Source organism: Carettochelys insculpta, chromosome 22, assembly GCF_033958435.1.
Source record: "Carettochelys insculpta isolate YL-2023 chromosome 22, ASM3395843v1, whole genome shotgun sequence".
NCBI classification, from domain to species: Eukaryota; Metazoa; Chordata; order Testudines; family Carettochelyidae; genus Carettochelys; species Carettochelys insculpta.
The window spans coordinates 3,526,906-3,542,916 of NC_134158.1; the positions used below are offsets into that span (position 1 = coordinate 3,526,906).

The 16,011-nt window shown below is 48.6% G+C and overlaps 1 protein-coding gene across 1 annotated transcript; it reads right to left on the minus strand.

Annotated features, from left to right (window-relative positions):
- Positions 1–777: 777 nt before the first annotated feature.
- On the minus strand, positions 778–13,973 carry LOC142024902 (acetylcholinesterase-like). Its single transcript, XM_075017238.1, has 3 exons — positions 12,466–13,973; positions 8,762–8,925; positions 778–1,360 (listed from the first exon to the last, which is right to left on the minus strand). The coding sequence occupies exons 1-3, from the start codon at positions 13,965–13,967 to the stop codon at positions 1,278–1,280; spliced, it is 1,749 nt and encodes a 582-aa protein (XP_074873339.1). The 5' UTR covers positions 13,968–13,973; the 3' UTR covers positions 778–1,277.
- Positions 13,974–16,011: the final 2,038 nt, after the last annotated feature.

The window sequence follows — 16,011 nt, forward strand, 5'->3', positions numbered from 1 at the left end:
TGTCAATGGCATGGCTAAAATTGACGAATCTGCGCTTGGCTAACTTGGCTGTCCATACTGGGGAAGGTCCACACCTCCCTTACTCCTCCCAGCTCGTGGGGAGTACTGGGATCGACTGTGATGCCTGAGAGGTCTATTTTGCGCCTCCCTACCAGACCTTGGAAATTCGACGCTAAGTGGTGTGGTGTAGACGTAACCAAACGTTTTCTTCCAGATCTTCCCATCCCCTGGGGGGCAAAGAGTTGCAGCAAAGGTGGATCGAGTCAGGGACTATCCAACAGGGACCTGCTGGTGGTTTGTCCTAGGCTGGATAAAAGCTGAAGGAAGGGGATGGGGAATTGTGTCCGGGAGCTGGTTGTTAGTGGAGCTGCTGTTTGCTTCTGCAGGGCGGGAGGGTGGGGGAGGTGGAGAATTCCCCCATTTCTGTCCCGCATGGAAGGGAATGACATGCTGGGGATAACCCAGGGCTGCAGCAGCTTTTGGCGTGGGCTGAGTGCAGAAGGCATGGCAGCTTCTCATGTCCCCACCTGAGCGCACCTTGAGCCTGCCTCCCAGCCCTGCAGACTTCCTCTGGGTCTGGGCTGAACGGATGAGTGTGGTTGAATACTGACACAAGCAATGAGAAGAGCTATTTTACACCTTTCTTATGCAGTCACCCCCTCTGCCAAGCCGTCAGCAGAGCTCAGACCCCAGCGGGACAGTTTCACATTGCAGGAGGAAGTGAGGATGCAGAGTCAGGGGATATCCTATTGGGAGTTATTTATTTGTGCGATATACACCAGGCCCTGAGCAGCAGTGGTCATAAATGAGGGGCAGGTGAACCTGCCTTTCGGAAATCCAACCCAACACTGATTCCTAGTTCAGGAGAAGCACCTGTGTGCACAGACAGGTCTTAATTTAACTAAACTTCACTCAATTGCCTGCCTATTCACGTATTATTATCCCATAAAGTGCATGCAGACAGGTGGTCATTTTATGATGTGTGGTCTCTGTAAAGGTTTTGTCCTAAAATAAATGTGAAGGCAGACTGGCCACCAGGGTTCCCTCAAGCCTTTTCCACCCATGGGGTGGGCATGATCCTAGGGCCCACAAATGGGAGAAGAGAGATGATGGCCCCCCAGTAGGGTGGCCTCCTCTGCTGGCAGAGGCAGGGCAGTCTCCAGATGTACCTAGCACTAGAGTCTGCACAGAATGAATCTGGGGCGAGGGGTGTCCGTGAATGGGGAGATGTGGGGGAGGTGCTCTCTCCTCTGCCCTGCTGCAGAATGGTCCTTCCTTCACCCGGCCGGTGTGATTTCCGCATGTGGGACTTCTTGGTTCTGGTCTCCACTCACCTGCCCAGCCAGGTGGATCTGTCGGCCTGCACAAAGCAAAGCAACTTGTGAATAGTTGTGAAGGGCTGTGAATACAAGCCAGGCAGGGCCTGGATCTGTAGGGTACATGGATGGGAGAGAACAAGCCAGGTGGTACGGGACGTAAGAACATAAGAGCAGCCAGGTGGGGTCAGAGCAAAGGTCCATCTGGCCCAGTGTCCTGTTTCCTGACAATGGCCAGGCTCAGTGCCCCAGAGGGAAAGAACAGATCAGGGAATCATAGACTCATGGAACACTAGAACTGGAAGGGACTTCGAGAGGTCATTAAGTCCAGTCCCTGGCCCTATAGGCAGGACCAAGCACTATCTAGACCATCCCCAATAGGTGTCTGTCTAACCTGCTCTTAAGTATCTCCAGGGATGGACATTCCACAACCTCCCTTGGCAATTTATCATCAAGTGATCCATCCATTCCCAGCTTCCGACAAGCAGAGGCTAGAGACTCCATTCCTACCCAACCTGGCTAATAGCCGTTGACAGACCGAACCTCCATGAATTTATCTACTTTTGTTTTGAACCTCTCTTAGAGTCTTGTCATAAGAACATAAGAATGGCCATACTGGGTCAGACCAAAGGTCCATCCAGCCCAGTATCCTGTCTGCCAACAGTGGCCAGTGCCAGGTGCCCCAGAGGAGGTGAACCGAAGACAATGATCAAGCGATTTGTCTCCTGCCATCTGTCTCCAGCCTTTGACTAAAGGCTAGGTGCACCATACTTCACCCTTGGCTAATAGCCATTTATGGACCTAACCTCCAAAAATTTATCAAAATTTTTTTTAAACTCTGTTAGAGTCCTGGCCTTCACAGCCTCCTCTGGCAAGGAGTTCCGCAGGTTGACTGTGCGCTGTGTGAAGAAAAATTTTCTTTTATTAGTTTTGAACCTACTACCCATTAATTTCATTTGGTGTCCTCTAGTTCTTATATTATGGGAACAAGTAAATAACTTTTCAGTATTGACTTTCTCCACACCATTCATGATTTTATATACCTCTATCATATTGCCCCTCAATCGCCTCTTTTCTAGACTGAAAACTCCCAGTCTCTCTAGCCTTTCCTCATATGGGACCCTTTCCAAACCCTTAATCATTTTATTTGCCCTTTTCTGAACTTTTTCTAATGCCAGTATATCTTTTTTGAGGTGAGGAGACCACATCTGCACGCAGTACTCAAGATGTGGGTGTACCATAGTTTTATGTAGGGAACTATGATATTCTTCATCTTATTCTCTATCCCTTTTTTAATAATTCCTAACATCCTATTTGCTTTACTGACTGCCGCTGCACGCTGCGTGGATGTTTTCAGAGAACTATCCACTATAATTCCAAGATCCCTTTCCTGATCTGTTGTATCTAAATTTGCCCCCATCACATTGTATGTATGATTGGGGTTATTTTTCCCAATGTGCATTACCTTACACTTACCCACATTACATTTCATTTGCCATTTTCTGCCCAATCACTCAGTTTGCTGAGATCTTTTTGAAGTTCTTCACAATCTACTTTGGTTTTGACTGTTCTGAACAGCTTGGCATCATCTGCAAACTTTGCCACCTCACTGCTTACCCCTTTCTCTAGATCATTGAACAAGTTGAACAGGGTTGGTCCCAGGACTGACCCTTGGGGAACACCACTAGTTACCCTGCTCCATTGTGAAAATTTACCATTTATTCCAACCCTTTGTTTCCTGTCTTTTGACCAGTTTCCAATCCATGAAAGGATCTTTCCTCCTATCCCATGACCACCTAATTTACATAAGAGCCTTTGGTGAGGGACCTTGTCAAAGGCTTTCTGGAAATCTAAGTATATTATGTCCACTGGATCCCCCCTGTCTGCATGTTTGTTAACCGCTTCAAAGAACTTTAATAGATTAGTAAGACACAACTTCCCTCTACAGAAACCATGCTGACGTTTGCCCAACAAATCATGTTCTTCTACGTGTCTGACAATTTTATTCTTTACTATTGTTTCTACTAATTTGCCCAGCACTGACGTTAGATTTACTGGTCTGTAATTGCCAGGGTCTCCTCTAGAGCCCTTTTTAAATATTGGTGTTATATTTGCTGTTTTCCAGTCACTGGGTACCAAAGCTGATTTAAAGGATAGGTTACAAACCATCATTAATAGCTCTGCAATTTCACATTTGAGTTCTTTCAGAACCCTTGGGTGAATGCCATCTGGTCCTGCAGACTTGTTACTGTTTAGCTTATCAATTAGTTCAAAAATCTCTTCTGCTGACACTTCAATCTGGGACAGTTCCTCAGATTTGTCACCTACAAAGGATGGCTCAGATTTGGGAACCTCTGTAACATCCTCAGCCGTGAAGACTGAAGCAAAGAAATCATTTAGTTTCTCTGCAATGGCATTATCTTCCTTGATTGCTCCTTTTATATCTCTATCGTCCAGGGGTACCACTGCTTTTTTAGCGGGCTTCCTGCTTCTAATGTACTTAAAAACATTTTACTATTGTTTTTTGAATTTATGGCTAATTGTTCCTCAAAATCTTTTTTGGCTTTTCTTATTACATTTTTACATGAAATTTGGCAGTGTTTATGTTCCTTTCTATTTTCCTCACTAGGATTTGACTTCCACTTTTTAAAGGATGCCTTTTTATCTCTCACTGCCTCTTTTACATGGTTGTTAAGCCACGGTGGCTCTTTTTTAGGTCTCTTACTGTGTTTTTTAATTTGGGGTATACATTTAAGTTGTGCCTCTAATATGGTGCCCTTGAAAAGTTTCCATGCAGCCTGCAGGGATTTTACTTTAGTTACTCTACCTTTTAATTTCTGTTTAACTAATGTTATGGGAAAATCATTTATAGGTCATTATATATGCATGTTTTAAAGAGTTTGTTCTCTTAGCTTAGCACTAGTAGCTAAAGTAGCTGAAGCCTTAGGCCCAAGGTCAAGCTGACCTGAGAAGAATACTGAAAACAGCAGCTGCAGAACCAGTGAAAACTGGCTGGTATTGTACTAATTGGGAGTTTGCGAAGTAGAGATAAAAGAAGAACATAGGGAGTCGAGATAACCGCCTCCTAAAGAAGATCAAACACCCAGCAACAGACTGTCCTCTTAGCAACGGAATCATGCAATGAGGAGTAGTAAAGACCCCTACTCAAATTAGGGGATTGGACTTTGGACTGGGGTATGGGCAGTGTTATGAACTGTGAAGAGTATAATTGTCAGTGAATTTTGGGAGGCGGGGTCCCTCTCCGGAGGCACCCAGCTCGAGCTGTAATTCTGTACCTCAATAAAGGATACTTGTGGATTGGACTCTGAACTTGGAACTCTGTGGGATCCTAGAGTTGAACCCGACACCTGCGTGGGTGAGGGGGAGAGTTACATCTCTTCTTTAACAACTAACCTCCTCATTTTTGTATAATTCCCCTTTTTGAAATTAAATGCCAGAGTGTTGGACTGCTGTGGTGTTCTTCCCAACACAGGAATATTAAACATTATTATATTATGGTCACATTATGTACTACATTATATAATATATTATATACTTTATATATTGTATTATATATGGTCATGTTATTATATTATGGTTGTCCTTCACAACATCCTTTGGCAAGGAGTTCCATGGGTTAACATTGCACAAAGACATTCTTCCTTTTGTTTGTTTTTCATAGTGCAATGGACAACTGGACAGAAGACATTCTCCTCTGGGCAGCATTACTAAAGCCCTTGTTGTAAGGCAGTGCTGGACTGCTGTAGTTTCCATGTTTCATGGGGAGAGGTATGAAACTAACTGGGATGAACAGAGATATTCTGTAGCTTTCCCGTCCATCAAGCTGTTCTAATGATTCCTGAATGTTTGGTCAGAAAAATGGAATTTCTCAGCAGTGGGGGGTGAGGGACCCAAGAAATAAAACTTCCAAAAATTTAATGTTTCCATGGGGATTTCCCAAATGAAACTGCACAACAACCTTCAGCTGTGTGGTTCTGAATCGATCTTTTCAAATGAAACACTTTTTCACTCAGACATCACACATATTAGGAGACTGTATTTTAAATGGGAGTTTAAAAAAAGTTCTGCTGGGCACTTAAAACAGGAAAATTAAAAGGCTGCTCCCTCCCCCGTGCCCCCACCATGCACGTGTGTGCACAGAAGGCAAGAGAGAGAGGATCAAAATGTGGCAAACTTACTATTTCAAAAAGGATTTCCCTTTCTCCCCCAAAAAACATTTGGTCTGGAAAAAAACCCAGATTGTTCTTCCCCAGAACACTCCATTTCGAACGAGTTTGGAAAATTAAGACTTTAATAAAAAATCCCACCAAAAGATCACAGTATCACAGGGCTGGAAGGGACCTCAGGAGGTCATCTAGTCCAGCCCTCTGCTTCAATCAGGATCAACCCCCACAAAGTCATCCCAGCCAGGACCTTGTCCAGCTGGGACTTAAAAACCTCAAGGGATGGAGAATCCACCACCTCTTTAGGCAATGCATTCCAGTGCTTCACCACCCACCTGGTGAAGTAGTTTTTCCTAATATCTAACCTACACCTCTCCCACTTCAACTTCAGACCATTACTCCTTGTTCTTCCATCTGACACCACTAAGAACAGTTTCTCACCCTCCTTTTTAGAGCTCCCCTTCAGGAAGTTGAAGGCTGCTATTAAATCACCTCTAAGTCTTCTCTTCTGTAAACTAAACAAGCCCAAATCCCTCAGCCTATCCTCATAGGTCTTGTGCTCCAGACCCTTAATCATTTTTGTTGCCCTTCGCTGAACCTGCTCCAGCAAATCCACATCCTTTTTATACCGGGGGGCCCAAAACTGGACACAATATTCCAGATGTGGCCTCACCAGTGCCGAATAGAGAGGAATAACTACTTCTCTAGAGCTGCGTCTACACGTGCACGCTACTTTGAAGTAGCGGCACTAACTTCGAAATAGCGCCCGTCACGTCTACACGCGTCGGGCGCTATTTCGAAGTTGAAATCGACGTCAGGCGGCGAGACGTCGAAGTCGCTAACCCCATGAGGGGATGGGAATAGTGCCCTACTTCGACGTTCAACATCGAAGTAGGGACGTGTAGACGATCCGCGTCCCGCAACATCGAAATAGCGGGGTCCTCCATGGCGGCCATCAGCTGGGGGGTTGAGAGATACTCTCTCTCCAGCCCTTGCGGGGCTCTGTGGTCACCGTGGGCAGCAGCCCTTAGCCCAGGGCTTCTGGCTGCTGCTGCTGCAGCTGGGGGTCCGTGCTGCATATACAGGGTCTGCAACTAGTTGTTGGCTCTGTGTATCTTGCACTGTTTAATGAAAGTGTGTCTGGGAGGGGCCCTTTAAGGGAGCGACTTGCTGTTGAGTCCGCCCCGTGACCCTGTCTGCAGCTGTGCCTGGCTCCCTTATTTCGATGTGTGCTACTTTGGCGTGTAGACGTTCCCTCGCTGTTCCTATTTCGATGTTGGGCTGAGCAACGTCGAAGTTGAACATCGACGTTGCCAGCCCTGGAGGACGTGTAGACGTTATTCATCGAAATAGCCTATTTCGATGTCGCAACATCGAAATAAGCTATTTCGAAGTTGGGTGCACGTGTAGACGTAGCCTAGATCTGCTCAAAATGCTCCTTCTAATGCACCCTAGTACGCTGTTAGCCTTCTTGGCTACGAGGGCACACTGTTTATTCCTGTCCAGCCTTTCATCCACCATAACCCCTAGGTCCCTTTCCATCGTGCTGCTGCTGAGCCAGTCGGTCCCCAGCCTGTAACAATGCTTGGGATTCTTCCGCGCCAGGTGCAGGACTCTACACTTCTCCTTATTGAACCGCACCAGATTTCTTTTGGCCCAGTCCGCCAATTTATCCAGGTCACTCTGGATTCTCTCGCTACTCTCTAACGAATCTATCCAGTCCCTCATCCAGGTCATTAATAAGGATGTTGAATAACACCGGCCCCAGAACCGAGCCTTGCAGCACTCTGCTTGAAACAGACCACCATCCAGATATTGAGCCATTGACCACTGCCCGTTGGGCCCAACCATCAAGCCAGCTTTCTATCCACCTTATAGTCCAAGGATCCAATCCATATTTCCTTAACTTGCGGGCAAGAATGTTGTGGGAGATGATCATTTTTCCAGATGCTTTTTCTGACCAGCAGTGGGTTGTGCTCTGCCAGCACTAAACCCTCCCCCCCGCCCCGTGTTTTCTGTTGAACTGGAGATTTCCCATCATGTCTTATGTAACAGTATAACCAATGTGGTTTCTCTGTAGCCATATTGAGAGGCCTGTAGCTTGTCTGCAGCCAGGCTAAAGAGCAGCAGCCCTTGACTGTGAAGCTACAAGTCACACACTCACATTCCATGTACATTCCAGTACAATAGTGTCACATCAGGCTGGTAAGAAGAAGACCACATCCTAATGCCGCCCACTGTTAAACAGATCTCAAGACAGGTAAAGAAAACTCAGTGAACGACATTTTGTCTGGCGGCAATGACTGATCAATGGCTGAGGTGGAACCACCATTCTCTGCTGATTGTCTTCACTTTTCTACTGTTTTCTGTACATTCTCTGTCTGGTTTGTAATTGCTTCTGTCTGCTGCGTAATTAATTTTATTAGGTGTAAATCAGTTAAGGTGGTGGGCTATGATTGGTTAGGTAATTCTGTTACCGTGGGCTATTATTGGTTAGGAAAATTGTACTAAAATAATTGGTCAAAGTATAGCTAAGCAGGACTCAGTTTCACTACTTAAAAACTGGGGTCCAAGAAGGGAAGGGAGGAACAGAACATCAAGGGGGGAAAAAGAAGACTAGAACATCAAGGAGAGAAAAAAGAACAGAACATCCAACAGGAGGGAAGAAGGAACACCTAAAGGACTGACCCCCAAGACCTTGAGGTGCAGCAACCAGCATCCAGAGAGTGACTTTGTCTGTCCCAACAGTGGAAGTCTGCCTGCCTGCCTGCCTTATCAGGACTGGTGAGTATGGGAATACTGTGTGCTTAGCATGTATTCTGCTTTCTTGGTAATTGTAAATAAATAGAGAATAAGAATATTACTGTGTAAGGCTTTTTCAGTGGCACAGATTCTGCATACCTGCAGGGAATTATGCCCTGAGCCCTAGGAATTGGGTAAGGGTGGGAGTTTAAATCAACAGGGTCACGCCTTGAGCCCTACGAACTGGGTAAAGGTGTGTATGTCCCTGAGTGTGGAAGGGATGAGAAATGTGTGTGGGTAACACTCATCCTGAACAGCTGCACAGCATTGGCTGGGGGTCTGCTACCTGCCCGCTCCTTCCCCATGCATGTCACTCTTCCACAACTTCCTCATTGTCCACATGGCCTGCCCTGCTTGCCCCTTTTGGCCCCCAGAGCTCGTTGACAGGCAGCCCAGGTTCCTCCTCCCCTGGTGGTGTGAGGGAGGCTGATGCTTCCCTGTCCCAGACCCTTCACTCACCCTTGGCTCCAAAGATCTTCTCAAGACGTGCCCAGAAACTGCAGTGCTGGGTGGGCAGAGGCGCTCGGACGCGGGACTTGTTCCTGCCAATGTCCAGGAAGTTCTGCTCTGTGGAGTTGTAGGGTGGCCAGTGCCCCTTGTTTGTGCCTGTGCCTGTGGGGCTCCTACGGCAAGAATTCAGCACAAGACAGACAGGTCAGGTGAGGGGCTGGAGAAGGAAATGTATCTTGGCTGTCTGGGGCGGGGGGGGAAGGAAGGGAGTGAGGGGTGCGGAAGTGGGGCTCATACACAGGGAGGTCATTTATCCCCATACACGAAGGGCAGCAGAGTCTCTCTCTCTCTCTGTCACACGCACACACGCACACACGCGCATGCGCACGCACACGCATGCGTATGTGCACAGTGCTGTCACGGTGGAGTATACTGGCATGTGGCTGATACATGGGCAATCATAGACCTCAGTGCAGTGAGGACGGTGTGCTAGCCACTTGTCATTCAAGTTACCTGAGGGAGAACATACGAATGGCCACACTGGGTCAGACCAAAGGGCCGTCCAGCCATGTCCTCCCTTCCGACAGTGGCCAATGCCAGGTGCCTCAGTGGGAGTGACAGAGCAAGTAGTCACTGGGTGATCCCTCTGCTGTCGCCCATTTCCAGCACCTGACAGACAGAGGCTGGGGACACCATTCCTACCCAGCTTGGCTAGCAGCCGTTGATAACCGAACTGCCATGAGTTTATCTCTAGTTCTTTTCGAACCCTCAAAACAAAAAAGCAGTCCAGTGGCGCTTTAAAGACTAACAAAATAATTTGTGAGGTTATGAGCTTTCATGGGACAGACCCACTTGTTCAGCCCATAGCCAGACCAGAACAGACTCAATATTTAAGGCACAGAGAACCAAACACAGTAATCAAGGTTGACAAATCAGAAAAAATACCATCAAGGTGAGCAAATCAGAGAGCAGCAGGGCAGAAGATGATGGGGGGGAGTCAAGAATTAGATAAAGTCAAGTAGGCATAAGAGCCCCTGTAATGAGCTAGAACATTCCCATCCCGATTCAAACCACGTGTGAATGTGTCGAATTTGAATATGGAAGAGAGCTCAGCAGCCTCTGTTTCCAAACTGTTGTGAAAATTCCTCTTCAGTAAGATGCAGACTTTCAGGTCGTTAACAGAATGGCCCACTCCATTAAAGTGCTGGCTGACAGGTTTGTGAATCAGGAGTGTTTTTATGTCTGTTTTATGCCCATTAGTTCTTTGCCTAAGAGAGTTTAAAGTCTGTCCAATATACAAGGCATCTGGTCATTGTTGGCACATGATGGCATATATATTATACCATATCTAATATCTAATAATAACTAATATCATATATGCCATCATGTGCTAACAATACCCAGATGCTTTGTATATTGGACAGACTTCAAACTCTCTTAGACAAAGAATTAATGGGCATAAAACAGACATAAAAACACTCCTGATTCACAAACCTGTCAGCCAGCACTTTAATGGAGTGGGCCATTCTGTTAACGACCTGAAAGTCTGCATCTTACTGGAGAGGATTTTTCACAACAGTTTGGAAACAGAAGCTGCTGAGCTCTCTTCCATATTCAAATTCGATACATTAACACGTGGTTTGAACCAGGATGGGAATTTTCTAGCTCATTGTAGGGGCTCTTTTGCATACTTGGCTTTATCTAATTCTTGACTCCCCTCCACTTCTGCCCCTCTGCTCTCTGATTTGCTCACCTTGATAATATTTTTCTGATTTGTCAACCTTGATTACTGTGTTTGGTTCTCTGTGCCTTAAATATTGAGTCTGTTCTGGTACAGCTCTGGTCTGAAGAAGTGAGTCTGTCCCATGAAAGCTCATCACCTCTTAAATTATTTTGTTAGTCTTTAAAGTGCTGCTGGATGGCTCTTTTGTTTTGATACAATACAGACTAGCGCTGCTCTCTCTCTGTTACTTTTTGAACCCTGTTGAAGTCCTGGTCTTCACAACCTCCTCTGGCCAGGAGTTCCACAGGCCGCCTGCGCTGTGTGAAGAAAAGCTTCTTTTTGTTAGTTTTAAACCTGCTCCCCATTAATTTCATTTGGTAACGCCCAGTTCTTATGTTATGGGAACACGTAAATAACTTTTCCTTATTTGATTTTTCCACACCAGACATGATTTTATAGACCTCTGTCATATCCCCCCTTAGTCTCCTCATTTCTAAACTGAAAATCCCAGTCTTTTTAATCTCTCCTCCTATCGCACCCATTCCAAAGCCTAATAATTTTTGTTGCCCTTTTCTGATTCTTTTCCAATGCCAAGATATCATTTTAGAGATGAGGCGACCACATCTGTACGCAGTATTCAAGATCCATATGATGGATTTACATAGAGACAGTAAGATATTTTCTGTCTTATTCTCTACCCCTTTTTTAATGATTCCTAACGTTCTGTTTGCCTGTCACTGCACACTGCATGGGTGGTTTCAGAGAACTAGCCACAAAGACTCCCAGATCTCTCTCTTGAGTGGCTGGAGCAAAATTAAATTAAAGTAAATTAAATTAAAGAGCATTAAATGCCATTTTATTTAAAGATAGCTGAACCAATAAAAGCCACCACCCAAAGTGCTGGGCCACACATAACTACTTGAATTAAGCACTAGCTCTGGGAGAATAAGAGAGATGTCCTTGGGCCTTGTGACTGATTGCAAACCCAAAGGCTGGGGTCTTAATTGGGAGATCTGGGTGTGTCAGAAGCAGACAGGACCAAGAAGCCAGACGAACAGCACAACTTGCTGGAGATGACTGCCTGGATGTTGTGAACAAGGAAACTGTGTGCTTCCTATTCCTGCTATGTTCAGGCACTGGGACTTTGCATAGATATTTTGTAAATCAACAGGACTCTGCCAAACAAACAAACAAACAAACCAAACTCCAACCCCACCAAAAACAGCCCCCACCGAACCCATCTAACCCACTTTCCCTCCTACCCTAAACTGCAAGACCCAGATTTTGATGAGCCTCTTGGACCAAGGGCAAAATTCTTTTCCAAAGTTCCTTCAGCTCCAGGAAGAGTCAGGTGCCAATGAGCAAAGTGTTGCCGTTTCAAATGGCTGCCCTCTCCTGTTCTCAGTGGGGCCTCTGCCCAACAGGAGCCAAGAGATTTGCAGGGGGCGGGGGCATCACCCAAAGCTCTCCAAGTTCTTGCCCTCAGAGGCTGGGGCTGGCCACGTGCCAGACTGAAAGGGTTGGTGGGCCAGATCTGGCCTGTGCGCTACATCTTGCCCATGCCTGCCTTAGTGCAATGGGCACCATCTTCCACTGGGCTTGGTCAGGCTGAAACCCCAGAATGCCCTCTGTTGAGATGGGCACCTTCTGTGTTCCCTGTGTGCTGAGCACTGGGGCGGTGTGACTAGCAGAGCGCCCAGAGCCGGCCGCCCGTGTTGCTATGGCGAGTGCACAGCCACACACGCCTCAGTGCATGTAGCAAAACTGGTTCTACAGAGGATGGAAAAATGAGAGGGGACCATGGTGGCTGCTGGTTCCCACCATTGCTAATGGGATAGAGGCTGGGCTGGGCTGTGGGAGCATGGCTGCATGGTTAGGGAACAGACGAGAGTGGGGAGAGGGGGAACAGGGGGGCCGACAAACAAGTGAGGGCATGGGGAGGACAGTGAGGGCAGGGGACTATGAAGATAGGGAGGGGAGGATGCCTTACCCACTCCTGGCAAACTCTGCCCAGTACCGCATCACCCTGCGGCTCAGCGCCACGTCGGCCTTTGGAGCCGTGTGGTTGGGTCCGTGCTCGGCCGCCAGGGTCCCGAAGAGGTAGGGCAACTCAGCAGTGTGCACCGCCCCCATCCAGCGAGGCCACAGTGAGGCGGTAGAGCGGTGGGCAAAGGAGTAGACGTATGTTGGGGTCCCGGCCTTGGCCAGCTGCCCGGCCAGCTCCATCAGGGGGCACAGGAAGAGGTAGTCACTGGCCGCTTGGTTCATGGCCCAGCGGTGCCGGGCCGGGCCATGCCCCTTCCCCTCCTGGCTGTACCTCTGCACCGCTGCCTGGACGGAGGGTGTGGGCAGCCCTGGCACCATGAACCTGACCCCCTCCAGCAGCTGCTCCCAGCTGATCAGGCTGTCGTTCCCCAGGCTAAACCCCGGGGCACCAAACATCAGGAACATGGAGCCTTCGTTAGCGGTGATGCCAGCCAGGACGGGTTTGCGGTGGAGGTGCCCGGCCTCCAGCAGCTGCTGTGGAGCCTCCGGGAGGAAATCCCCATCCACTGTGGGCAAGAAGGGGAAGTCAACCAGCCCTTTGTTCCTTGTGATGGCGAAACCATGTCGGACAAACTCCTCTGAATCTTTCCCCCACAGACAGTGTACCACGGCGCTGGCGCTGCCCTGGGCGCAGCCCATCTGTCGGCCCAGCGCCCGGGCTCTCTCCTGGGCCTCCTGGGGGCTCAGCCACGCCCAGGGTGCATTGGCGACCCCGCTCTGCAGCCCAGCCCTGGTGAAGAGGGACCAGCTCCCTGGGGAGAGGAGGTGGAAGGCAACCGAGGCACCCCCAGCGCTCTGGCCGAAAAGCATCACCTGTGCACCGTCCCCGCCAAAAACATCCACGTTGTCCCGCAGCCAGCGCAGGGCCAGGCGCTGGTCCCACAGGCCAGCGTTTCCTGGGGCAGCCGGGGGCAGGGACAGGAAGCCCAGTGCCCCCAGCCGGTAGTTCATGGAGGCCACGACCACGTTCTCGGTGGCAGCTAAGAAGCGCCCATCATACAGCTCCAGGGAAGCTGTGCCAATGAAGAATCCCCCACCGTGGATCCAGATAAGGAGGGGGACTGGGGCAGGGGGCTGGGGGTGGGGCACCCAGATGTTGAGGAAGAGGCAATCCTCTGAGAGTGGGGGGAGAGGCTGCCACATGGCACTGCCGGGGTAACCAGAAAACACTGGCTGTGGGCAGGAGTTGCCATAGCTGGTGGCCTCCCAGACACGCCTCCAAGGCTTGTGGAGAACTGGCTTCTTGAAGCGCAAGCGCCCCAGGGGGGGCTCAGCGTAAGGGATGCCCAAGAAGGCCATGACTGTGCTGGAGCCAGCTCGGAGGGGTGTGCCACGGACAGGGCCGGTGGTGGTGTGCACCACGGTGCTGGCGTCGGAGGCCAAGCCAGGGCTGAGCAGAGAGAGGAGCAATAGCAGGCCAGGCGGTGCAGGGAGGGGTCCCAGCATGGCAGCAGCTGGAAAGGAAACCACAGGGCATTATTTGTTAGGCCTGTATCATGGTTGCAGGGGACATGAAGCTGGGCTGGCGGTGAGGGACCTGCGTGATGTGGCAGAGACCTGCTGTCATGCTACGCTGACTCCGAGCCTGGCGTGAGGCTCAGGAAAGGCAGGGCGAGGACTGCAGCTGTGAGCTCCCAGTGCCTAGGGGCAGCTGGCCAGGGGTAGCTCAGAGCCCACCACTTGGACAGGTTCATAGCCTGAAGCCTTGTCAGTTTCAGGGCTTGACTTTGAGCCCCAGGGCTGCCCAGAGCCAGAGGCAGGCCTGAGACTGACAAGAGTGACAGCCAGCACCAGCAGCGTCCACAGAGACCAGGCGTCAGCAACTCCCAGCACGTGTGCCAATAATGGCATACAAACTGATTTTCTGTGGCATGTGGCGGAGCTCAGTCCCCCTTCCCCCCACTTCCCTTCTCACAGCTGCCCACAATGGCTCCCTGCCTGGGGCTAGCAGCAGCTGTATGTTGGTTAAAAGACAGAAAACAAAGGGTTGGAATAAATGGTAAATTTTCACAATGGAGGGGGGTAACTAGTGGTGTTCCCCAGGGCTCAGTCCTGGGACCGATCCTGTTCAACTTGTTCATCAATGATCTAGAAAATGAGGTAAGCAGTGAGGTGGCAAAGTTTGCAGATGACACCAAGTTGTTCAGGACAGTCAAAAGCAAAAGGGATTGTGAAGAACTACAAAAAGATCTCAGCAAACTGAGTGATTGGGCAGCAAAATGGCAAATGAAATTTAATGTGGGTAAGTGTAAGGTAATGCATGTTGGAAAAAATAACCCAAATTACACGTACTACATGATGGGGTCAAATTTAGCTACGACAGATCAGGAAAGGGATCTTGGAGTTATAGTGGATAGTTCTCTGAAGACATCCACGCAGTGTGCAGCGGCAGTTAGTAAGGCAAATAGGATGTTAGGAATTATTAAAAAAGGGATCGATAATAAGACAAAAGATATCATACTTCCCCTATATAAAACTATGGTACGCCCACATCTCGAGTACTGCGTGCAGATGTGGTCTCCTCACCTCAAAAAAGATATATTGGCATTAGAAAAGGTTCAGAAAAGGGCGACTAAGATGATTAGGGGCTTGGAAAGGGTCCCATATGGGGAGAGGCTAGAGAGACTGGGACTTTTCAGTTTGGAAAAAAGGCGATTGAGGGGCGATATGATAGAGGTATATAAAATCATGAATGGTGTGGAGAAAGTGAATATAGAAAAATTATTTACCTTTTCCCATAATACAAGAACTAGGGGACACCAAATGAAATTGATGGGTAGTAGGTTCAAAACTAATAAAAGGAAATTTTTCTTCACACAGCGCACAGTCAACCTGTGGAACTCCTTGCCCGAGGAGGCTGTGAAGGCCAGGACTCTATTAGGGTTTAAAAAAGAGCTTGATAAATTTTTGCAGGTCAGGTCCATAAATGGCTATTAGCCAGGGATAAAGTATGGTGCCCTAGCCTTCATAACAAGGGCAGGAGATGGATGGCAGGAGATAAATCACTTGTCTTCTGTTCTCCTCTCTGGGGCACCTGGCATTGGCCACCGTCGGCAGATGGGATGCTGGGCTTGATGGACCTTTGGTCTGACCCAGTATGGCCATTCTTATGTTCTTATGTCCCAGATTTCAGGGATCCCCACCTAAGGGCTGCCAGCAGCTTCACTCCCAGCCAGATGCCAGATCGGCTTAGCCACTAGCAATCTCTGTGGCTGGGGCTCCCTGGTTCAGCAACATCTGTCATCCTGCTGGACCACAGATATTAACAGACCAGAGAATCCAGGGTAAGGGAGGTTCAACCAGTGTTAAGATCCCAGACAATTTTGGACATTTAAAAAATCCAGCTGGGTGGAGATTTAAAGCCCGAAATGGTAAAGCTCTGCAGCTTCACTTGTTTGTGAATGAAGCTGTTGTGAGTAGGACTGCTAGTGACTTTAAAAAGTATCACCGGCACTCGGCCTGTACCGAGAGGTCAATGGGTCACATTTCG

What these genes read in the sequence shown, in the direction of transcription:
- LOC142024902 (XM_075017238.1), bottom strand. Translation starts at nt 13,967, where the DNA reads ATGCTGGGACCCCTCCCTGCACCGCCTGGCCTGCTATTGCTCCTCTCT. An exon ending in GCAGAGTTTGCCAGGAGTGG is followed by an intron (nt 8,926 to 12,465) that starts GTAAGGCATCCT and finishes TTCTTGCCGTAG; the next exon opens with GAGCCCCACAGGCACAGGCA. An exon ending in GAAGATCTTTGGAGCCAAGG is followed by an intron (nt 1,361 to 8,761) that starts GTGAGTGAAGGG and finishes TGCTTTGTGCAG; the next exon opens with GCCGACAGATCCACCTGGCT.